Source organism: Ptiloglossa arizonensis, chromosome 2, assembly GCF_051014685.1.
Source record: "Ptiloglossa arizonensis isolate GNS036 chromosome 2, iyPtiAriz1_principal, whole genome shotgun sequence".
Classification (NCBI taxonomy): Eukaryota; Metazoa; Arthropoda; class Insecta; order Hymenoptera; family Colletidae; genus Ptiloglossa; species Ptiloglossa arizonensis.
This window is the reverse complement of record NC_135049.1, coordinates 23,454,029-23,477,255: the sequence shown is the minus strand read 5'-3', so window position 1 is coordinate 23,477,255 and position 23,227 is coordinate 23,454,029. Positions and strand designations below refer to the sequence as shown.

At 33.0% G+C, this 23,227-nt stretch overlaps 7 protein-coding genes across 18 annotated transcripts; 3 read left to right on the top strand and 4 right to left on the bottom strand.

Annotated features, from left to right (window-relative positions):
* Positions 1-34: 34 nt before the first annotated feature.
* Positions 35-1,348, top strand: Denr (density-regulated protein). Of its 2 annotated transcripts, none has more exons than XM_076303922.1 (6): positions 35-190; positions 322-453; positions 554-638; positions 722-898; positions 986-1,125; positions 1,195-1,348. In XM_076303922.1, exons 2-6 carry the CDS (start codon positions 352-354, stop codon positions 1,237-1,239), a joined length of 549 nt encoding a protein of 182 aa, XP_076160037.1. In that variant the 5' UTR covers positions 35-190; positions 322-351; the 3' UTR covers positions 1,240-1,348. The 2 variants fall into 2 exon arrangements, with proteins under 2 accessions (XP_076160037.1, XP_076160036.1); XM_076303921.1 differs by having other exon boundaries at positions 719-898.
* Crcp (CGRP receptor component) lies at positions 1,269-2,192 on the bottom strand. Of its 2 annotated transcripts, none has more exons than XM_076303923.1 (3): positions 1,925-2,192; positions 1,560-1,830; positions 1,269-1,479 (listed from the first exon to the last, which is right to left on the bottom strand). In XM_076303923.1, exons 1-3 carry the CDS (start codon positions 1,930-1,932, stop codon positions 1,372-1,374), a joined length of 387 nt encoding a protein of 128 aa, XP_076160038.1. In that variant the 5' UTR covers positions 1,933-2,192; the 3' UTR covers positions 1,269-1,371. The 2 variants fall into 2 exon arrangements, with proteins under 2 accessions (XP_076160038.1, XP_076160039.1); XM_076303924.1 differs by having other exon boundaries at positions 1,593-1,830.
* A 1,226-nt stretch (positions 2,193-3,418) lies between these two features.
* On the top strand, positions 3,419-10,185 carry Atg1 (serine/threonine-protein kinase unc-51-like protein Atg1). Of its 2 annotated transcripts, XM_076303903.1 has the most exons (13): positions 3,420-3,923; positions 4,032-4,124; positions 4,541-4,591; positions 4,714-4,783; positions 4,890-5,066; positions 5,138-5,372; positions 5,465-5,779; positions 5,859-6,128; positions 6,204-6,457; positions 6,558-6,926; positions 7,037-7,164; positions 7,240-7,375; positions 7,475-10,185. In XM_076303903.1, exons 1-13 carry the CDS (start codon positions 3,834-3,836, stop codon positions 7,546-7,548), a joined length of 2,262 nt encoding a protein of 753 aa, XP_076160018.1. In that variant the 5' UTR covers positions 3,420-3,833; the 3' UTR covers positions 7,549-10,185. The 2 variants fall into 2 exon arrangements, with proteins under 2 accessions (XP_076160019.1, XP_076160018.1); XM_076303904.1 differs by lacking the exon at positions 4,541-4,591 and having other exon boundaries at positions 3,419-3,923.
* Positions 7,991-9,481, bottom strand: Tspo (Translocator protein). The gene is made up of 3 exons (XM_076303917.1): positions 9,275-9,481; positions 8,406-8,618; positions 7,991-8,331 (listed from the first exon to the last, which is right to left on the bottom strand). Exons 1-3 carry the CDS (start codon positions 9,383-9,385, stop codon positions 8,137-8,139), a joined length of 519 nt encoding a protein of 172 aa, XP_076160032.1. The 5' UTR covers positions 9,386-9,481; the 3' UTR covers positions 7,991-8,136.
* LOC143143054 (transmembrane protein 120 homolog) lies at positions 10,092-17,468 on the bottom strand. 7 transcript variants are annotated; one of them, XM_076303912.1, is made up of 10 exons: positions 17,057-17,468; positions 16,242-16,975; positions 15,687-15,859; positions 13,940-14,757; positions 12,725-12,989; positions 12,281-12,399; positions 12,055-12,213; positions 11,874-11,966; positions 11,576-11,793; positions 10,092-11,475 (listed from the first exon to the last, which is right to left on the bottom strand). In XM_076303912.1, exons 5-10 carry the CDS (start codon positions 12,791-12,793, stop codon positions 11,066-11,068), a joined length of 1,068 nt encoding a protein of 355 aa, XP_076160027.1. In that variant the 5' UTR covers positions 12,794-12,989; positions 13,940-14,757; positions 15,687-15,859; positions 16,242-16,975; positions 17,057-17,468; the 3' UTR covers positions 10,092-11,065. The 7 variants fall into 7 exon arrangements, with proteins under 7 accessions (XP_076160027.1, XP_076160024.1, XP_076160028.1 ...); XM_076303909.1 differs by having other exon boundaries at positions 16,776-16,975; XM_076303913.1 differs by having other exon boundaries at positions 16,900-16,975.
* On the top strand, positions 15,472-23,159 carry Sad (Cytochrome P450 family protein sad). 3 transcript variants are annotated; one of them, XM_076303906.1, is made up of 7 exons: positions 15,475-16,189; positions 16,841-18,090; positions 18,200-18,390; positions 18,471-18,805; positions 18,904-19,128; positions 19,223-19,435; positions 19,508-19,893. In XM_076303906.1, the coding sequence occupies exons 2-7, from the start codon at positions 17,561-17,563 to the stop codon at positions 19,619-19,621; spliced, it is 1,608 nt and encodes a 535-aa protein (XP_076160021.1). In that variant the 5' UTR covers positions 15,475-16,189; positions 16,841-17,560; the 3' UTR covers positions 19,622-19,893. The 3 variants fall into 3 exon arrangements, with proteins under 3 accessions (XP_076160022.1, XP_076160021.1, XP_076160023.1); XM_076303908.1 differs by lacking the exon at positions 15,475-16,189 and having other exon boundaries at positions 17,546-18,090; positions 19,508-23,159; XM_076303907.1 differs by lacking the exon at positions 19,508-19,893 and having other exon boundaries at positions 15,472-18,090; positions 18,904-19,105; positions 19,223-19,397.
* Positions 19,703-23,146, bottom strand: Rnb (BTB/POZ domain-containing protein Rnb). Its single transcript, XM_076303902.1, has 6 exons — positions 22,778-23,146; positions 22,402-22,622; positions 21,612-22,334; positions 21,362-21,537; positions 21,027-21,288; positions 19,703-20,960 (listed from the first exon to the last, which is right to left on the bottom strand). The coding sequence occupies exons 1-6, from the start codon at positions 23,030-23,032 to the stop codon at positions 20,027-20,029; spliced, it is 2,571 nt and encodes an 856-aa protein (XP_076160017.1). The 5' UTR covers positions 23,033-23,146; the 3' UTR covers positions 19,703-20,026.
* Positions 23,160-23,227: the final 68 nt, after the last annotated feature.

Below are 23,227 nucleotides of genomic sequence, written 5' to 3'. Positions count from 1 at the left end.
ATTTTCTTACCAGCGTTTATTATTTGTTGTTGCCGATGTATCAAACGGTTGAAGTTCCTTCTGCAGTTGAACTTTATCGGAGCGTTCTTTGATTGGTAGCAATTGTTGAAAATGGAGGCTTGCGGAGCAAGACAGAATTAAAATTACTAGATGACGGATTTCTAACCTTATGTGGTGTCCATTTGAATAGGTAACAGTTCCTACTTTATTTTTCAGAAAATATTACAGAATAATAGAAAAGCATTTTTCCTCCCGAAAAATAAGAATAAACTAGACGAATTACAGAATTGTTAAAGTTTTCTCAAACGAAACGTTGTCCAGTTTTAGAATAGTGAGGTTAAGCGTCTTAGAATGTCGGCAGAAGAACAGTCAAATTTACGTTTAGGACCCGATCCTAATGTCACTTATCCGATTCAAGTACAATACTGTGGAAACTGCTCTCTTCCTATCGAGGTGAGATAATATCGATTTCGCATTATCAATATTTAAAATTAATATTGTATGACAAAATATTAATGTTTGAAAATTTAATCTCTTTTCCCTTGTATAACAGTACTGTGAATATTATCCAGAATATGAAAAATGTAAGCAATGGCTGGAAAGAAACTTACCAACAGAATTTGAAAAAGTTAAACTTGGTAATTATAATTTTTATAAATAAATTAATATATTTGTAGTTAATTAAAAACATTATATTACTTAATTCATTTGTGAATAGTAGAAGATAATACTACTGAAGCCGGTGGAGGTGAAGATGAAAAGAAACGTCAAAAACGTGGTGGTAAAGGTATGCTCAAGACAAAGAAGAAAGAGGATGTTCCAAAATTAGTGACTGTGTCTAGAGCACCTAGAGGAAAAAAGAAATCTGTCACAGTTGTAACTGGTCTTAGTACTTTTGGTAATAGAAAATACTTATCTATATATATTTCATTCTTTTCAAGAAACTAATTTTCTAATAAATTATAACTTTTCTGTTAATTTTCAGACATAGATTTAAAAATAGCTGCAAAATTTTTTGGTAGTAGATTCGCATGTGGTTCTAGTGTAACAGGAGATGATGAAATAGTTATACAAGGAGATGTAAAGGATGATTTATTTGCGGTGATACCAGAAAAATGGCCACAGGTAAGACAAGTTATTACTTTGTATAGAAATAGAAAATATACAAATTTACATTACTGAATGAATTTTCAGATTGAAGAAGATTCAATAGATAATCTTGGAGATCAAAAAAGATAATGGGCCAATTAAAAATCTTACATGCACAATTGTATTTAATATTATACTATTTCCATGTTTATTATGAATAAAATGTACATAACACATAAAATATTTTTAAAAAATTTATAAGGCTAAAATAGTAAAAACATATTACCCATCTTTGTCATCTTGCTCATCATCATCTAAGTGATTTGTTATTACTTGAAGTAAAGATTCTACTTCTTGATCGTTCAAGCGATCTTCACTATCTTCCACAATCTATAAGAATACAGCAGTATAAATTTAACTTTAAAGGGTATGCATATTATTTGTTTTGTTACAATAATAATATGTAATACCAGTTGTATTTCAAGAGGTGTTTTGGGACATACGTTTAGAAGAGTTAATTTTTCACATTTTGTTAACTTGACAGATTCCATTGCTTTCAAGAAATCTTTAATTTTTTCAGATGACTGCCTTCTACACGGAGTCTCTTCTAAATATCTTATAGTCTGATAAGTTATTGTGGCTAACTGATTTTGTTTCATCTTTTGCTTTTTATTTGCTTTTATATTTTGCAGAATATCCAAAACTTCATAGTTACTCAAGTATGCTGAACATTCTTTAAGTCTGAAATAAAGTAGTAAAGACTCGGATTTAAAGCCTTAAGTAACCATGTAATTAATGAAATATTTATCGATACAAAAACAAAATAATCACTTACACTTCCATATTGAATATGTAAATAGAATTTAATTCTGTCCTAATTTTATAGACACCAAAAACAGCGTATATACCACAATGTAAGGTTATGTGTTCATATCCACTCCAACTATTTTATTGTGTATTAAATAAACACAACAATTTATTTAAATGTTCATGATTGTGACGCAAAATAACAACATTTAGAATAAAAAATATTTGCGTTATCACATTTTTAATAGAAAAATAGAATTTAATTTACGAATCCCACCATTTAGATGGCGCACAACTAGTATCCGACTCGATTATTGATACATGAAGCGCAAGATTTAAATTTCGCGCTTAATATCGTCACTGGCTCTCTTACACAATTAATACCAAAATCATATTTAATTTATAATTTATATGTAATGATTTTTAAATACTTTAAATAGAAAATCAATTAATATTAAAATTGGCTAAACAATATAAAAGACAAATGTATTTTAATGTTTATATTTTTGTGTACATTATGTTTTGGTGGTAGCAATACAAATTTTACGAACAATACCATTGTCATGAAACATACTTTTTATGACAACGAACAAAGAATTATTGCTTTAACTTAAATAAAAAAGATTGATCAATTAATTTTAGTTTATTATATTTTATTGACTTATTTCCTATTTATAGAGATTTGAAATCGATCAAGAAGCCGTTGAAATGTTATACGCATATATTCATTATATTTACATTTACGGAATAGGAAGATGTCTAAATATATGAAGATAACGTTAGTCTATTTGGCTCTATGTATAGTACGCGTGCATGATTGCTTTCTACGATCCCAGCTGACTGTCGTTATATTTTAGTTTTCGCAGGGCTGCATCTTGGCAAGTTGTAACCCACTTAAAATGCTTCAATAATAATAAAAATAGAAAATGCTATTAAGGAATTACTCCGATAGTATTATTGATCAGAAGTTAATATTTAGTACATTGTAACTTTTTGAATCATGACAAGTAAAAATTTAAATAGGAAATATTATTTTCATTCATTTAATACCGGAAACGGTATCGTCCCACTGTAAACATTGTCATTCCTTACAAATTGAAGTACATAGTGTTGATTGTATTTCTCCTTAAATATATGTATAAAATAAAAATAATACAAATTTTAATCTATTCATTATTATACAATGAATGATGCATAGAATTTATTTGTCAAAAATATTTGAAATATTTCACATTAATTATCGAGATACTACACAACTATTACTTTTATGTCTCGTCGTAAAAAATCTACATTAAGAACCTTTTTGATTGAAACAGACATATGGTTTCATTTATTATTAGCATCGGTATGTCATACAGTGCGCACCATATAGAATTTGTTTAGAAATATCATTTATGTTTTCAAGCATTGTTTTATGATTTTTTTAATATATATGAAAAATAAAATCATAATAAATATTTGTGACAATGTTCATAAAAATCATTCGAATGTTTGTGCTTTTTTGTGTATGAATTCGTGGGAACTTTAGGTTACGGGTCTCGCATGTCTTGGTCACGTGCCTGTCGACGTTAACACGACCTCTTGCGCGATTGCCTGACATTTTGTGACGGCAACTGTACCGTGGGTGCTCCGTCGTGTTTTGTATTTTTGAGCATACTCTATCGTTAGTGCGGTGATACGACTTCATGATTAATGTGACCTCATGAGGGTGGACAAGATGTAGACCGACATCATTTTTCCCGTTGAAGACATCGTCGGTGAAGAGAAACGACATCACAAGAGAAAATACTACGGGCCGCGACTTTTCTTACAACGCGTATCGATCTTTCCGCAGGCGATGCATCTTCCTTGCCTGTCGTTCTATGTTTGTAAACTGTTGACCTTGCCTGTAAAAGATCGGTGAAACATTCTTGATCGCCGAATTATTACGATCAAGAATGGAAATTGTCGGCGACTACGAGTACAACACGAAAGATCTGATAGGCCACGGCGCATTCGCCGTGGTCTTCAGAGGTAGAAATCGTAAAGTGAGTTCTCTTGGTTTTTCTTGATCTCAAAATATGATCATCGATGAAATTATAAACATGATTTGACTTCAATTACTTACAACAACGATATGTGTTTTATTTTTGCAGAAACCAAATTTTGTAGTGGCAATCAAAAGTATCACTAAAAAAAATTTGGGAAAGTCACAGAACTTGCTTGGAAAGGAGATTAAAATTCTGAAGGTTTGTTGATACAATATTGATGGTCACAATGCATGCTACGGCTTTTAATCTAATTTTTTATATTTGTATTCTTATTTCAGAAGTGAATGGTTTTGTGTATGAATTGCATTTATTGTTTTTATTGAAACTACATTATGCAAACATTGCCTCTATTTAACTTGCAATATATTCATTTCAACATGTTTTAACCAAAAACATTGAGTCATACGAGGATAATCCTTTCTCCATATTTCATAAATTAATTATTTAGAAAAGCACAATATTTGTTATGAGGAAATTTGAAAACTGAGATAAGAATTTTTTTTCAATAAAACATTTGAGATTAATTTATATTGTTTAAAAAAGCCGTATATATTCTGTGTTTTATTAACAGTTGTATAATGATTTTTATTGTTGACTAATACATTACATTTCAGGAACTAACAGAATTGCATCATGAAAATGTTGTAGCATTATTGGACTGTAAGGTTAGTATAATGCTTTTGCTATTAGATATAAAATAAATTTTAAATGATTTTAACTTTATTAGTTATAAAGTTAATATACTTATGTTTATATACATTAACACAACTGCAAATTTATCGTTTAGGAGTCTAATCATAATGTCTTCCTGGTTATGGAGTATTGTAATGGTGGGGACTTAGCTGATTATTTAAGTGGTATGTTTTGTCTAGAAATTTCTTATTAGACCATTGGAATGATATCTACAAAAGCGAAAGATCATCTCTATTGATTCTATCATTTCATCTTTATTGCTTTTATTAGCAAAGGGCACTCTTTCTGAAGATACTATCAGAGTGTTTTTGAGGCAATTAGCAGGTGCAATGAAAGCACTACATGCCAAAGGTGTAGTCCACAGGGATCTTAAGCCACAAAATATTTTGCTCAGTCATAATTGTGGTAAAGCTTGTCCGCAACCACATCAAATAACATTAAAAATTGGTAAGAATCTATCAATAGTAAGTTTAAATGTAGTCTAACTTAATTGCATTACAAATTTTTTTATGTTTCAGCGGATTTTGGTTTTGCTAGGTTTTTACAAGATGGTGTGATGGCTGCCACTTTATGTGGATCACCAATGTATATGGCACCTGAAGTTATAATGTCACTTCAGTATGATGCAAAAGCAGATCTATGGTCTTTAGGAACAATAGTCTTTCAATGTCTTACTGGGAAAGCGCCGTTTCAAGCTCACACACCTCAAGCTCTGAAATCGTTTTATGAAAAAAATGCAAATCTTGGACCTAAGTATGTGTAATTTATAAGATATTGTTATTAGTAGAAATCAAACGAGTAACATGTATGAAACATTTTACATATTTCAATCTTTTTTGTATTAGGATTCCACCTGGAACATCACCTGTACTTTCGGATCTTTTAATGGGTCTTTTACGGCGCAATGCCAGAGATCGTATGCCTTTTGATGAATTTTTCGGACATCCTTTCCTCCAAGGTTCTCGAGAAAGTCCAAGTCCAGTTCCTACTGAACTGCCTGCTTCTCCAGGAATATTAGTAATTCAAGAAGGAGCTACGGCTGTTACAAGATCAGAACCAGAGACAACTAGTCCGTGTTCCAGTCCTGAAGATGACTTTGTGCTTGTGCCAAGTGATCTCAGTAGCGACACAGACAATAATCCCAACACACAACAAGTTAAGTAAGTAATTTAATTTTATTTTATAAAAAGTTCTGATGATGATTATATTCCCGATATTATTTTATTGCGAATTCCCTAGGTATATTAAACAAACAAGCAGAGAAGCACTAAGTCCACCAAGACCATGCTTTCTTCCCATTTCGGAACCGATTCCAGTTCCATCTCAGAGAAGTATTGCACAGCCACCATCTCCTTCTACCAATACAAGGTCTGGAAGTAGTGTTGTTCCACGTTCTCAACCTATTAGTATGAAACGTGGAGTGGATTCTCATAGAAGTCATGCTCCTGACATTGGCTCCCTTAGTCCACCTAGTGTTCAGTTCGTCATTGGTACACCACCCAGCAGAAGGTATGCAAATTTTGCTTATAAAAAATCATTTTATTTGTTTTACTTGTAATACTATTCAATTGAGATAATTATTAGATTAAGCGAAACTCCTCCGCCGCCAAATACATGGCAGGTGAGTCCTGTTGCAAGACATTCACACACCTCTAGTGGATCTTCGCCGTTACGACGTTCAACTGGAAATAATAGTGCATCTTCGCCGCTACTGACAGGGCCCTTGGCAGTGTTGGGTTCGCCTACATCAAGAGCATTTCAAGATAATAACAACACATTGAGGCATTCACCCGTTATTCCTTTTGGCACAAGAGCTGTCACTCTTCCTGAAATATCTGGTATTTAATTTGGATAATCTTCAAAGTTTAACTCCCCTTTACTCTTGTAATATAAAAAAGGTTATCAAATGATTTATCTCACATTATATTGAATTTACAGAAGCAGGAAGTTTCCAAAATCTTCTACCAGACATAAATCCTACAATAACAGATGATCGTCCGTTAACGTTTATTGCACCCGAACTCCCAGAAGAAACACTTTTGGAACGAGAACACAACGAAATATTAGCGAAGTTAAACTTTGTTGTTGCATTGTGCGAATGTGTATGTGAGGTAGCGAGGACGAGAGCAGGACCTTTGGGTGCGCCTTTAGGCGGTATTGAACAAGCGAGTAATGCCGCAACAAGAAGAAGAGCTGAACAAGTAATTTTACTTGTTAGAGCTCTTCAGTGGCTGAGTTCTGGATTAAGTCTTGCAATTCAACAACTAAAAGCTGGCAGATTACAACCAACTGCTAACGTTAAAGAAGGTAAAATTTTATATAATTACATTAATTAGAATTATGATGATTCATTATGATGATACATTAATTGAAATATGTTTACAATTCAACATTATTGAAATTCCATTGTGTTTTAGTTGTGAATACAATGAATGAAAAATTCAAATCGTGCCTCTCAGAATGTAAGCAGCTCAATAGTGCTGGGCTTCTTCATCAGACAGGAGCCACAGCAGACAAAATCCTTTACAACCATGCTATACAAATGGTACATATTTAATTAACTTAATTCTTAGTTATATGAGTGTACATATATATTTACACATATATGTTTTTGTAACAGTGTCAGTCAGCAGCACTCGACGAATTATTTGGAAATCCTGCAGAATGTTTCCAGCGATATCATACAGCACAGATATTGTTGCATTCTTTGTCACAGCATGTCAGTCACAGTCAGGATAGAGCCCTCCTTATTAAATGTAATTTGTTTTTCTTGAATAATTATCATTCTTTTTTACTTATTTCGAATACAATATTTTGACTAAAAGTATTACAAAATAATGTCCTTTTTATTTCAGACAAAGATGCCGTTGAAAAACGTTTATATGTTCTTCAACAACAAGGTTACATTTATGCAACGGATCCTACATAGCGCTTGTGAAAAACGGCAGCAGAATGCAGCGACCCGCCCAAACCCGTACCGTATTCGATACCTCTCTTGTGTAAGATATCCTGCCCTATTCTGTATAAAAAATGTTAATTCATTGATCATATTTACAAAGATGACATTGTAGAAAGAAAAGCAAAACTAAGATTTAAGCGTAATATAGTAAACTTTGTTAGATCTACGCAGAATAGGGTAGATTATCCCATAAAAGAGAACGAAAGTGATTCTTTACAGGTTTCTTTATATGATTTTATTAATGATGCGAATTATAATTATATATGTAATATATATATTATATGATATATGTATAATATATATATTATAAAATATATATAATATATATATATGTATATATATATATTATATTGTAATGTACGTATGGTTGATTAACTAACCTTTATTTCATATCAAATAATAAAAACGTGTATACTAACAGCATTGTGCGTTCAATGCAAGGCACATTTTTTATTAAATAATGGTGATACAATAATTATAAAAAAAAGTAAAATATGAAGCGTTGTTTCATCGGGTAATGTTCCACACTATTGCGTTTTGCTAAAAAAATATTAGCTACTATTCCTTCTTTTCATATGTAACAGTTTGTGTGTTTGGTTTATTATCTCTGTAAAGTACATAGTTCAATGCTGTAGCAAGAGAATTCCATGCTAAATATGGAATGGTCAAATAGCCAGCAATTGGATTTACATTGTAAAATGCAATACCCATTGCTGCAGTGCTTCCCCATAATACTGCGATTTCATACAGAGCCTAAAAGTGCAACAAATGTAAGTGATTAGAATCATCATTGAAACAGGATAACATAGTTATTTCCATCAAGGTACCCATTTCAGGTTGTGTAATCCAAAGAACAATGGTGTCCATGACCAATTTAGTATTAAATTAGTTCCATATATAGAAAGTGGTATTGCAGCCTCTCTAAAACCACCACTATCTCTCCATACTAAATATGAAGAGTACCCCATTGTACAATAAAGAGTTGTCCATACTGGAGCAAATATCCAATTTGGTGGTACCCAAGTAGGTTTTTTTAAAGACTATTGAATATTGAACATAAAATTTTATAATTTATTTATTAAACTAATTCCAATAAAATAAAAAGCATTAATAATATTTGAGAGTTAGAAATTTAAAATGAAAATTATATAAAGTATAAGTAGTTAACAGTTAATTAATTGAAACTTAATTTATTTAATAATTATTGCCAGTCAATAACAAATATTTATATTAAAAATGATTTGATCACCAATAACGAATTTTAAAAATATTACTTTTGAAAGTAAAACTTCTTAAATAAAAGCTGACATTTGATTGATAATTTCATAAATTTATACAAAATGTGAAATTGGCATCTAAAATGACTTTATATTTTACTATCTACAATATAGCAAATTTTCCAGAAACGCGATATAAATCACGAATCATAAAAAAAAATATATTATCAAATTTGTACATTTTTCATAATTATATTATAGCAAATAATGTACTTATACGAAACTAAAATGTTATTATTTACATATAATTTTTATTTAAATTTTACGCCACTGACTTTCCGGTATACTATGACAATTTACAGTCAATAAGAAAATTTGAACTAAAAGCTACTCAGCATGTATCGATTAAAATGTTTCGACTTTACTGTATGTTACGTGATTAGATTTTAACAGTTTTAAAAATTGTTTAGTTTAATTACCTCATACCAAGGTTTAATATTTTTTCTGGTAATATATCCACTGGCCCAACCTCCAATATTTGGATGGATAACACCTATTACAACTGGCCAAGATATTTTTACACAAGGCATTTTATTTAGACAGAGTTAAATCCACCTTTCTTGACGTCGTATTTATCGAATGTGGATAGCAAAGAGTATGTTTGAGATAATACTACACCAGATATGACTGGCATTATCCAGTGGTGCAACTATTCTAAAGCAAAAATGTAAATACACGTACAGGGCATTTTTTCTTGTGCCTCCGCATCTGTACTAGTAACTACATTAATGCAATTTATAATAGCCCTAGCACTTAATGCAGCAGATAGAATTAGGAAATTTGCAATTATAAAAATTATTGTTAAAATCATTTACTCTGTTATCAATAATGATAAATATTGAAAATAACTAAGTTCAGAATTTAATATTTTTTAATGATTCTTGCGATGATTAAAGAATTGCCATTAAAACACTTGTATAATTGCTATTCTAAAAAGTTATATTGAAATCATAACCAGATTATTTCGAAATATTGAATATATTGCAAATTAAATGTTACGTAGTTTACAACAAAATTTAAATATAAGAAGATTTGCGTTAACTCCATTCGTATTTTACGCATTATATCCAATAGATTTTCATAAGAAAAAAATGATAAGTAAAATACATACATGTGTAGTCTTGGTCTTTGATCGATAAAATTGGAGCACCTATTCTACTAATCGGAAGTCGAAATACGTTTTACGCTTATCTGAAGTCATACAAGGAAATCGTTGAATCGAATGTACGCAGATAATTATTGGAAATTTGTTATTTTATTTAATATTAGGCGAGTGGTATCACTTTTATTTACACATATAAGTTAATAAATACATTAAGAACAAATAATATTTATATTACATACATTTTTGGAGTGTCGTGCATAACAATTCATAAATGACTATTATTACAGCAGCAGGGTGAGTATTGAACATTCAAGTGTGCGCGTGAGTACATGTTTTTTCAATTAAATTATCATAATGGAATATATACATGTACACAAATTGAAAGCATTATTAGAATTAGAAAAACACTACACAAAGTGTGTTTATATAGATCCAATTTTACATAGGAAACTGTAGTGTTCTACCAACTTCAAATATAGTATACACAAAATAGAATTGTGTTTTAAAACAACCAAATTTTTTTTAAATTTGCATAAATGTAAGTAAAAAGTTAATAAATTTCAAAAATAGTATACCATACAATCATTTACAAAAACTTTGAATCACGAAATCTTCTAAAACATTAGAAATTCATAAAAGTAGTAAAAAGAATTTTTAAAAAATAAATTGGTATTTTTAAATACATTAATAAAATCTTAAGATACGCACCCGAAAAAAACAAAATTCTAAATGTGCTTTAATTTTGGCTTATTGTATTAATATTCGTAAAAATAAACATTATGTGGTACAATCAAAAAGTTGAAAAAGTTCCTTGAAATATGAAAGAGCATACAAAAGGAATACTTTCGAAGAATTCGATTTTACATTACGACAAGAAAGACGTCGGCACGTAGAAAGAAAAATCACTTAAAATACTTTGTCTACTTTTTGGTATACTATGTAATTTTCTATATAGAACTAAAATGTCTACTTGCTTTTTCAGGATATTGTTAAGTTGTCTTTTACAGATTTTTTCACACATTCACAATTGTTTACTTCGTACTTTATTTAATTATTATCATACTCGCCTAATCAAACAATGTATTCAGTGCATACTAATGTCTTTTCACTCACATTTTTTATCTTTGACATCCTTCTCACCATTTAGCTCTCCTTTACGGTCAGATTTAGAGGTAAATACTCCTGGGAGATGATCTCTTACACGTTGTCTCAATTTTTGTGGAATTACCATAATTGCTGTTATTGTATTACCCAAGAAAAGTACTAGGAACATGCCACTGAGAACAGGAACATGCCATGTAGCTTCTGGATGAGATATTAATGTGTACAATACATATGCATTATATAATTGAAATATGTATCCAACAAAAAGGAATGGTAACAAAAATGATAGTCCACGCCACATCCATGAATGAAAACCTTCAATAGTAATATCCATATTATGTCTCTCGCCCAGTGCTTTTAAGCGGTATAAAACACCACGCTGATAACAGAATTGTAGATACTGCACTACACCTATAAATTAAAATTTTAACATTTCAATTTCCAACAATGAATTATGAGAAGAATAATTTATTCAGTACTGTAAAAAATTTAAATGATTAAAGTAACTTACTAATATACACGTTGAACCACATGAATTGCTGTCGAAATGCATACCATGGCCCTGTGTTAGGCCATACTAATAAAACACCAGATACGACAGTTGAAAGGAAATGATGAAATCTCCACCAACCTTTGATTTTTGAACCATTTACCTTTAATATACTCTCTCTTATTGTCAGTGTACAATAATACCAGACTAAAAGGAACATAAAACTAAGTTCCAAAGTTCTGCAACATATCGTGAAACATTTATAGAAAAAATTAGAATACCATTTTTATGTTTCAATATAAGATAAATAGTATCTTACCTGACATTAGTTACTAGATTTAATACAGATAAAATAAAGCCAATTACGGAAAGGACTAACTTAAACTTTTCATATTCATCTTTGTACTTGAATCTAAAAAGTAGTAGAATAGTTTAATCATATATTTTTAAACATAAATTTCTTCGAGACAAAGCTATTCTATAATTAAATTTATACTCACTTATCACTTTTGTTTAATATGGAAACATTAACACTGCCTAAAATAATTTGAAGGTAGGTACCATTTCGTTTTGGCAAAGTCTGTTCTATTTCATGTAATTGCTGTTTTCTTCTAGTCATATCTTTATCTAAACTTTGTCTTGCTTCGCTTGCGTGTAATCTAAAGTTGTTTTAATACTTCTTGTTATTTAAAGAGAACAATATATTCATCAGAATTAGATACTTACTGTTTGAGTGATTTTGATATTACGCCCATTCTGTACCTTTGATGAGAAATACCTTTTAAACATTTTGCTTGAAGTTCACTTACTTCCTCCAATTTTGCAAGGTACTCTCTATTCAATGCCTGTTAACATAATTGAAATATTATCGTTGTATCATCTGCTTTTTGTACAATATGGAAGAAATATTTACAAAAGAAGTTGCAAAAACAATGAATAGTTAGAAATATAAAGAATACTTTGTATAATGAAATTTTGAACATATTCATGAAGATGCAACTGAGAGGAAAACATTTAAATTTAGTATCGTATTATACTAAAAATTTGTCGAGTACCGGTTTCGAGTATCACTACGGATAAATAAAAGGTACACTTAACCTCGAGTAAAATGATCCAACACGTTAATCACCGACAACATTAGTACCCAGGATTAACGAAAAAATATCTTACTTCTAATTCCTTGTAATCTTTTGCTAAGTCGTTCCAGTCTTTTAAACAGGAATCGACATCGATGTCCATTGTAATGAGAAAAGGAACAATAGTCAAACCCTCGTTAGGAATTGAGGTACGCTACGGTGTTACGGTCTACCGCAGTCTCTCGTATTCCTGGAGCTGACCAGTTCCTCGTGGATGTAGCGACAGAGTGCTCTAGAAGCCGTGTCCCAATTATCGCGATCTTTGGGGCCGACGTATGATAAGAGCACACTTTGAATATCTGTGGAGGGGAAAAATAATTTCATTTGGAGTGTCATTTAGCAGAAATATAACACGATGTTTAAATGTCGGAACTAAAAAATAAAAATTCTGATTTACGTCACATTTTTTTTTTAAACATATTCAAAAAATATTTCTTTTCTTTGGATCTTGTGTATCCAATCGATGCGTATCCATGTGACAGCTTTGGGAAATGCTAATTGATGACGAATAGAATGTAAAATAAATTTGAATGCTGAACACGTAATTTTACATTCCTTTTGCTTCTTACACGAATTCGTTGAATGATATTTCGATAAAAAGTGAATACGCTATTTTATGTTTATGAAATAGTAATTCATCACTCTAAGCGCGAATAATCTGAGGAAAATGGGATATAATTGAGCATGATCAGACGTATCTAGATTATTTCTCAATAACATTGGATCCAGTGAGATTTGACTTATATAATTCCACTGATAATTTTCATACACTTAAACCACATATTACTTTTAGAACTCGAAGCTATTCAACGCGTCTTAGACGATTTTCAATTTATTCAAACGTATATTACAATTTAAATGTAAACCGAAACAGAGAATTGTTTCAAAACTGAATATTAAGATCAGCAAATTTTTTTTTCTTATTAGTATACATTTCTCTGGGCTGATAAATATAAACTAATATTAAAAACTTGAAATTATTCGATAATTAAGATCACATTTTTTTATTGTCATAAAGTTTGACAAATGCGTTGGATACCGAATGACATTTATTCAACTACTTTACTCATAGAGGTACTTTTTTTCATAGATCATAAATACGAATAGAAAATATTTATAAAGACTGATTTCTTAATTTGTTCAATGTCCGCGTCACTATATATTTCCACTGTCCATTTGTAGACAATACATGAAATAAAGTGACCGTTAAAAATATAATTCGGATCGTTTGGACGACTATAATCGTTACCATCATAATTCAAGAGTAGAAGAAAATATTATTCGGTAGTCGACAAATGAGATTTTCGTTTCCCTTTAATGGTGTCAAAGTTTCCCTTGACAATCTCACAGCGTTCGCAGCTCTATCATTTCCATGCCGTCCCTGTGACTAGCGATTTTTCAGATCGTACACTTGTTTCGTCTTTCTCGTTCATTCCCATTCACGCTAACACGAACGACTCGCGTTACAGAACTCGTCAACTATCACAGAATCTCTCCACTTCCGTGAAGCACAATACAGTCTGCAATTTAACGCCGCGTCCTGTCGCATCGCGTTGAACACGCGAATTTTTTCACGGTCGTTGACCAGAGAGAGAGAGAGAGAGAGAGAGCTCCCGCCTGATCCACGGAGACAAAAGTGCTTTGCAGTCTCTGGTAAACAAGTTGCTTTATATTTGTGGCGACCAGTGCGACGAGCACGACGCCACATAATGTAAACAGAGACGCAGGGACATGAACTGTAGGCCGACCCTCTGTCGCCGCCGATGCCCTGCATCTCGTTAAGATAAGTGACGACCGTTCAAGAAAAAACAATCTTGAGTATCGTTCCTGGAACGACGTTTGACCAGATCTACGATAGAGTCAAACTTTTCCGGTAGTTGATGGCCAACGCCCGAACGAACGAGTCGAATAAAAATAGTAAAACGAAACCAATTTCTCCTCCAACGATGCCTTGACCTCTCGACACCACGGAAACCGTCACCCATATATTCGTTACTGGTTTCCGTTGAATATATTACTGTCCTTAAAATATCGATCCATTTCGTTGTCTAACTATCTGTGTATCATCTATCGAGATAAGAAATAACATCGTTAGAAATGTATACAAATATTTTCAGCTCGTAGAAACAATAAAATAAAAAAAAAAAAATGAGCATTCTTTAATCGAAAATAACTCGATACAATGTGTAAGAAATTATACTTTTCCCGTTGTATCATGAACGAGTAATATGCGATTAAGTTTAATCTCCTCGAAACTATAAACGTAATTGCAGTTCAAATGGCGCTTCAAGAATCGAATAAAATTTACATAAACCGATGCATTCGACACTTCTTTGCGAGTATGCTCATTTAATAGTTTGCCTTTAATTATTCGTAAACGACAAATATATTATTCAATTTACGTTTTGAAAAATAAAAGTGTTGTTTGTGTCTATGAATAATAGACTGGACATGCTTGAATCTATAAATAAGATTCACGTGCACCGGTTTTCATTAACGGGCACTTTTTTCCGTGTTCAATGCTATTCAAAACTAGATATACCGTCTGATCAAAGTATCGGCTGCATTATTTATAAACGTTATCGGGTTGTTCAAAGTCCCTTGGTTTCATTCAGCTTTGCAAGTAGAATATCTGGTATTTTTATCTATGCAAATTTCAACTGTTCATGTTTCGAAGAAAGACATTTTAGGAATGATAAATGAGACGAAGATACTGTGAAATGTTTACAGTCGGCGTTACACATCGTAAAAGAGTTCGAGTTTACTACTTTCGAGAACCGGATATTATTCCGTTGAAAATAATTGGAGGATTGTCCACCCTGAAAGCACTACGCAAATTAAGTATTAAGCAACGTTACGCGATATTAAATATAGATAAACCGATATTTAGTTCTATGATTTTGATGCGCGATCTTCTAAATTACTTTCAGCGGTATATTACAAAAGAATATCGTGTTATAGTTACAAAAGCAGGTATATAATGCGCATAAAATTACCAGTCTCAGGATCGTCTTCGTGTTCAAACGACGTTTTATACAGCTCGTAATACTTTATTCCTGGAAACCTTAATGTGGTCCCCACCACGGTGTAAGAAGTTTCAGCTGGAGATTTAAATATCTTCGAAACTGTTAAACTGTGTTCAGTGGTCGACGCTATGGTCTCGGGATAGCTACGATTAGACCGTGAGAAAGTATCAGTGCTCGTCGACAATTAAAAAGCTGAGAGACGCATTTCGTGATGCTCGAATAATTTCTGTCGTCCAACGATTTTAGTGTAATTATTGTTGAAGTGATGATATCACAGTGGCTCCGATCCTCGCGATCTCAAGACGATCGATAAAAATTTGTAAACGTACAAGTGCAACAGTTCGCGATAAACGTGACACCACGTTATAATAGCGAACCATTTGTATATCAAAAGAACCGATTTTATGAAAATGAAAAAACTCGACGCAAAGAGTGCGGTGAATACGATCGGCGATACAGCGGAATAAATTACTGTTCGATATTAACATTTATGCAATATCACCACTCGTTAATATTACGATTTACCTTAACACGTTGACTACCGCGCCAATTTCATTTATTCGAACTTTCTTCGATCGGTGTACCAATTGTTTGTTATTATTTATACTCTTAACCCAGTACCTTTATCTTTCACAATTCGATGAAAGGTTTCTTTACAGAAGTAACAAGTTCAAAAACTCGTTCGATTTCTCTGTACAGTTGTTTAAATAACGTGGCTTGAGAAACAACGTCACAATAACCGAGACATTAATGTCGCATTGTGTATACACGTGACGAGGCAGTCAACATGTTAATCACTATAATCGAAACGATCGCATATCATTTCTAATTCTTTTATCGTAGCGTTCGATACACGAATATGAAAAGTAAAAATAACAAACCGACTGATACCAAATGCAAATTGAAAATCAAAATACAGCGGTTGCATAGACATTAACGATCATTTATCTCGACACGAGACAGAGTACTAACGTCAGAGTATTTAACGTCGAAGATTTGTAATTGGTCGAATACGAGATATTTGTAGCAATAGTCAATACGAATAGAATATAACTGTACCAGTCGTGACTTTCATCAATCGTGCATCGTAATTATGTTAATCGCGACGCCACTGTAATCGGTAGAAAATAAGAATGCAGTGAATCACGAAGCGAAGGAATTCTCGGTGGAAGAAAGTGGAAACCTGCAGCGGAGGGGTAAACGGCTTCTAGATAACGGCATAGTAAACGGTATTCGATCTTCCTCACGTGTAAACCGTCCTGCAATCAGCGTATAAACTTGAACCGTGATTTTCAGTGAATTTCCGAATTCGTATAATTCAATACTTCCTGTTACCGTACCTGTTTCCGGTCGCGGTTGCGAATCGTCGTTACGAAGTAAGTTCTGCACACGAACGATTTCCAACCAGTCAGCATTAAATTTAACACTATTGGTGGCACTGTCGTACCATCGCGAACGAATCGCGTCTTCCCCCTTGGATATGAAACCTCCAATCGTCCTATGAAAGTGAAAATTATCATGATTAAAAAGAAAATCGAACTGTACTTGATTGGAATTATCACCAATATTATCAACGGTCTTCAGTGAGTGTTATCAGTCATGACACAAGGAATGGAAAACAGAAAGATCCTGCGAAGATTGCGATCACATCGATTCGAATGAAGTCACGTTCACCGTGTAAAAAACAATTCGTCGATAGGAAGTTTTGAATTCGGCACGTGCGATTGCGTGACGTTCGATGTAAGACAACCCGTTCTAACCGTCGTGTCGCCGTTGTCAATACAATCGTTCATGCTGATCGGAAGTAGGTAAAACAGATCCATCTATCAAACACGAATACGAAGATGAACGTCGCGCGTAACGTTTTGAAAACCGCCAAATCGAACAGCCACCTCAATGGCGTCACGTTGTTGAACAGCCATGTGCCGGGTTGCGGTTATGCAGGCGCGTCGAGAACACCGAGAATCGATGATCTGCCCGATATCTCGAAGGCCACAGATGGCGCGACACGATCGATGATAGAAATCGCCGAAAAATCGCGCGATAGAAGTTACGTTACCGCCGCGACGGCGACGGGCGGAAGTATACTGCTGGAAGCGCCGAAACCGCGCGGGCTTCCAATATTTGGGACACTTTTCTCGTTTCTGCTTTCCGGTGGCACGAAACGACAGCACGAATACGTAGACAGAAGGCACAGGGAACTCGGCCCGGTTTACAGGGAATGCATAGGACCGATTTCGGCAGTGTTCGTCAACTCGCCGCACGAATTTCGCAGAATCTTCCGACTGGAGGGATCGGCACCGAAACACTTTTTACCGGAAGCTTGGACACTTTACAACGAGATACGAAAATGCCGGCGCGGTCTATTCTTTATGTAAATCACCTTCGAGTATTTTTGTTTACATTTGGAAAAGAAACAACTTGTAGATGTACAGGGTATCTCGTGTCGCGGAAAGATTTAGTTCAATTTTGTGTTCGAACAGGGACGGAGAGGAATGGATACACTTTCGTAAAATATTGAACAAAGTGATGTTAGTACCGGATGCGATGAATTTAATGACCGAACCGTGTCAAGAAGTGGCCAACAGTCTTAGACAAAATTGGCAGAAACAAATCGAGACGGACACCATTATACCAGACTTACAGATTCAACTTTATCAATGGTCTATCGAGGGTAAAAATAAATTATACCTTGAAATTGTAGAATAACGTATTGTAAGCGTGGATGAATAAAGAACAATTTTTATTCGACAGCAATGATGGCCACTTTAATGGGTTCCTCTTGGCATTCTTCTAAGCAACAATTATCGCGTGACTTCGAGAAATTGGCGAAAACGTTACACAAAATATTTGAGCATTCGGCTAAATTAGCTATAATGCCAGCTAAAGTAGCGATGAATTTACGATTACCAGTTTGGGCGAAATTCGTTGCATGCGCCGATACAGCTTTCGAAATCGTTCGAATTCTGGTACCGGAAATGATTCAATTAGGTGGTAATGGTTTGTTGAGAAAAATGATGGACGAGGGGATTCGAGAGGAGGATGCAATTTGTATCGTCGTCGATTTCATTTTAGCAGCTGGCGATACGGTACGATTTATTACGAAGATTGAACAATTAGTAAAATTCTATCTTGAAATAGAAATATTTTCTATAAACTAGAAAAATTAAATAAATTGTCATTATAGACAGCAACCACTATGCAATGGATATTGTTGTTATTGTGCAATCACCCTGAAAGGCAAGAAGAATTGTTTGAACACCTAAAGAAACTTCCGCCGAAAGAACTGTTGGGTAATTCTTTCTTGAAATGCATAATCAAAGAGACACTAAGATTATATCCTATCGCTCCATTTATTTCACGATACTTACCGGAAGACAGCGTGATCGGTAATTACTTTGTGCCAAAAGGGGTAAATGAACTTGTTACTACGCTATTCGAAATAAGCATATCGTGTAAATAAAAAAATAAAATACTAACAAGTTATACAATTTCTTTTGTTGCAGGAGTTGCTAGTATTATCAATTTATTCGAGCGGTCGTGATACTGCGAATTTTTCACAACCAAATGAGTTCCTACCGGAAAGATGGATTAGAACGGAAAAAGGCACTTACCAAGGTGTATTGAACCCACACGCGAGTCTGCCGTTCGCTTTAGGTGCAAGAAGCTGCATTGGGCGAAAACTCGCAGAAATACAAATATCACTCGCCTTGGCAGAGGTATACGAACGATTAAAACAAAAGATTCATAATAATTTAAAAACTTATACATTTTTATTACGAACATTATAGATGATCAAGTCTTTCAAGATAGAATGTGTAAACAGGGATCGCGTGAAAATGATTTTACACTTGATTTCCGTCCCGTCGGAGTCGATGAAGTTAAAATTAACGCGAAGAAAATGAATGCAAAAAGAAGAAAATAGAACTTAAAAGGAATACCGACAGGAAAGTAAATATTTTATTCGTACGATTTTTTATTTCTTCGATTATTATTATATTTTACTCGTATACATTTAAAACGAATAAACTAATTCCAATCACTTTCGCCACATTATATACAACAATTAGTGTTTTAACATATATTTTTGAAACAAATTACACCTATAAAGTGTATAATTATTAATATACATCAATTCCATATTTTAAAATATATTCACAATAAGTATAATAGGGATACATAATGAATAAAAGATTTTATAATATAAAAATCTCATTATGTGCCTCCCGCTTAAGTATGCGGAGTATATGATCAAATATTTGTCTATATCGCTACTATTAATATCACAATTATATCATATTAGTTTATTATTAACGTTGGCACAAAACGTTGTTAATAATTTCTTTTACTTCGTTTAAAAATTCGTGGAAACTTTCGCTGGTAGAAAAGTCTCGAAATGCTTGGATTCTTTCAGACGTTGTCATCGTAGCTGTAAGAAAGCTCTTTACACAGCAGCATTTAAGTTCGTGGCAAGAATTAGTTCTCGCCCAGTTCCAGGCTCTGCTGAAATTTGTATAGTTCAGTTTAGAAACCGAACTTTCTGTCAGGATGTCCGATATATCGGGCATAAGAAATTTGTCAGCTAATAATACAGCATCTAGTAAAGATTCGATAGTTCTGTTTTCGAAAGTCGCGCCGTTCGCAGCTAACAGTAATGTATTAAAACCTTCTTTTGACGTGTTTCGTAGTTTGACACGTTTCTTGCCTGATTCTGAAAAGTTTCCTTCGAGCATAGCGGAAAAAGCATCAGATTTTTTGCATAGCGTGTGCCTGCAAGCATCGACAGTCGTGCCGTCGTCTAATTCGAATGTGACCGTTGCTGGTTTTGGATGACTATCGTACACTCTTGGAAAATCAGTCGAAGTAGTGTCTGCAGTTTGACACTTATCTATAATTTCGGGCTGAATTTGTAGCGTGTGTGCCAGTCGACAAATCGACCAAATAGCATTCTCGTAAAGATTATGTCGCTGATCGGTGAGCACACAAAATATTAATGATAGGCCACCGTATGTGTTCAACAGAGATTTTAGAATGTACCGAGATTTAATTAGGAATGGTATCGAAATTGCGATGACTAATTTATGAGCTTCTTCTCCACGAAGTAGTATAGATGTAAGTTCTCCTATTGCTCCACCGGTTTCTGCTAGTGCACACAATTGTCTTGTGTATTGTTCTGAACCGTACAATGTTTGAGCTTCAAAAACAAAACCTTGTTTTAGTAACGGCATTAAATACGCTCCGTTTCTATACAAAAAATAATTACTTCAATTAATACCACTTTTATTTGTACAATGCATATGTTTTACTTACCTTATAATTCTAGTTAAAATTCTAGATGCTTTCGGATTTTTGGTATGTTTAATATAATTTGATAAAGCTTCAATGGTTGTATGATCAGCCAATCTTTCGATTGGGTCATTAGAATGACTCAGTCGACTTAGCAATACTAGTGTCCAGACACTTGCATATTCACAAACATTTGATTTACTACATTTTTCCGAATTCTGGGGTTCTTCTATTTCGATAGTTACTGATTTACAACTTGTTAACGATTCCACCTCTTCTTGAGGTTCTAGAAAAAAACAAAACAAAAAGTAGAATAATAATCATTTGAAAATTGTACTAAAGTGTATAATTTAATGTACCATCTTCGTTGTCCATAAATTCAGTATCGCTACAAACTGGACTGTAATTGTCTTCTGCATTTTCATCATTTTCTATAGAATCATAAAAAGGTAATGGCGGTGTACTAGGAGGTGACGAGGATACGCTAGTAGCACTGCCTGGACTCCAATCATCCCGATAATAATCTGAACTAAATCTGTAAAATAGAAATATAGTTTTCAGTTCTATATTTCTTACAATATTAAACTTAAAATAATGTAACGAACATACCGTCCTAAATTAGTCCTATTGTATTTTAACTCTGTTTGTTTATTTGGAGGGGAATCATTCCCTCTCTTTTTGGAGACATTAGTCTCTTCATTTGTTATTGCTTCGGTTACCATTTTCCTTAACCTGGTTACTAAAACATCAAGCAAACCATGTCGCACCATTATTACAATACTTGGATCATCATACACAAATTGTGCAAGGGCATGTAATAACATAGGATGATACTTTTCATGTTCAGGATCTTGTAATAAGGATAATATTAATTTTAAACCAGATCCCATTCTAATCCTTGCACGATTAACAGCTTCTCGACAGAATAGACATAAGCTGGCTAATATTTCTTTAGACAATCCTGAATGATCTTTAATACGAGCAATAAGACTTTCAATAGCACCAGAATTTCCCAAAATAGGACGACATTCAGCTATTTGACAAAGATTGTACAGACATTTAATGGCTGTCTTATTATTATTTTTATCAAAACATTGTATAATGCATTTATAGCCTTGCAAATCTTTTTCTCCTCGTATTTGTTCTCCAACCCGAGGATTGAGTGTGATTAAAAAAGCACATAGAGCTTTTAAACAGGTTTCTACTAATTCTACATATTTTGAATCTGTTCCTAATTTTTCTTTTGCCATTACTAGCAAACCTGTAATTCTAAATATAATTTCAGATTCTATAATTTCTTCTCTACTACCTTCATGCATACTCCAAATATTTCTATAAAGGAAATATGTAAATTAGTAAGTATTAAGTGGTGTAAAAGTACATGATTATTTTTGAGTACCTTATAGCTCTAATACCCATTAAATAGGTTTGCATATTTGTGTCTAGTTGTAAAAGATCAACTAAAGCTTGAATTGCACCAGCTTGATATAACGATTTAGCATGCCAGTCACATTCCGATAAGTTTCCGATCAGTCTACAAGCACGGCAGTGTAGAGTATTTCCTAACTTGATATGTTTTATTATACAAACTACATGACTTGCTATTTTAGAACCTCTGACCTAGAATACAACACATTTGAAATTACAATAAATTTACTATATAATTGTGAGTGAATAATATTTATACGAATATTACTCTATTTCTATTCCACCGAACTAGTCAATGAAGTTTATTAAGAGATTCTAAAAAAATATGTACAAAAATGCGTTTATACCTTTTGTCTTGCATCTGAAGTCATACATGCATTTGCTAAAATACTCAAAGTCATGTTCAATATTTTCAAATTATGAAAACGGAGTAAATTTACTAAGATGCCCAATCCTCCATCTTTCGCGAATTGCTTATAGCACTTCGGTTCGTTTTTGATCCGTACCAAACATGATGAAATCCCACCTTTGGATTCTGATTTTAAATATTTCAATAATTCCTGATGTATCGGGCACTCTTGTTTCTCGTCTATAGTTGACATTTTTTTAGATAAATAAAAAAATTAGCGAAAATTCGTTAGTTTTTTAGACGAAACATAACCTCTAAATTGTGCTGCCAACGAAATTGACAGCTACACCTGTACAGTAACTTACAAAAGTAAGTTAGAAAAAAAAGTAGTTTAATTAATAAACTCTTACTTTAAAATATATTTTACTTTTCATTGTACAGCATACCA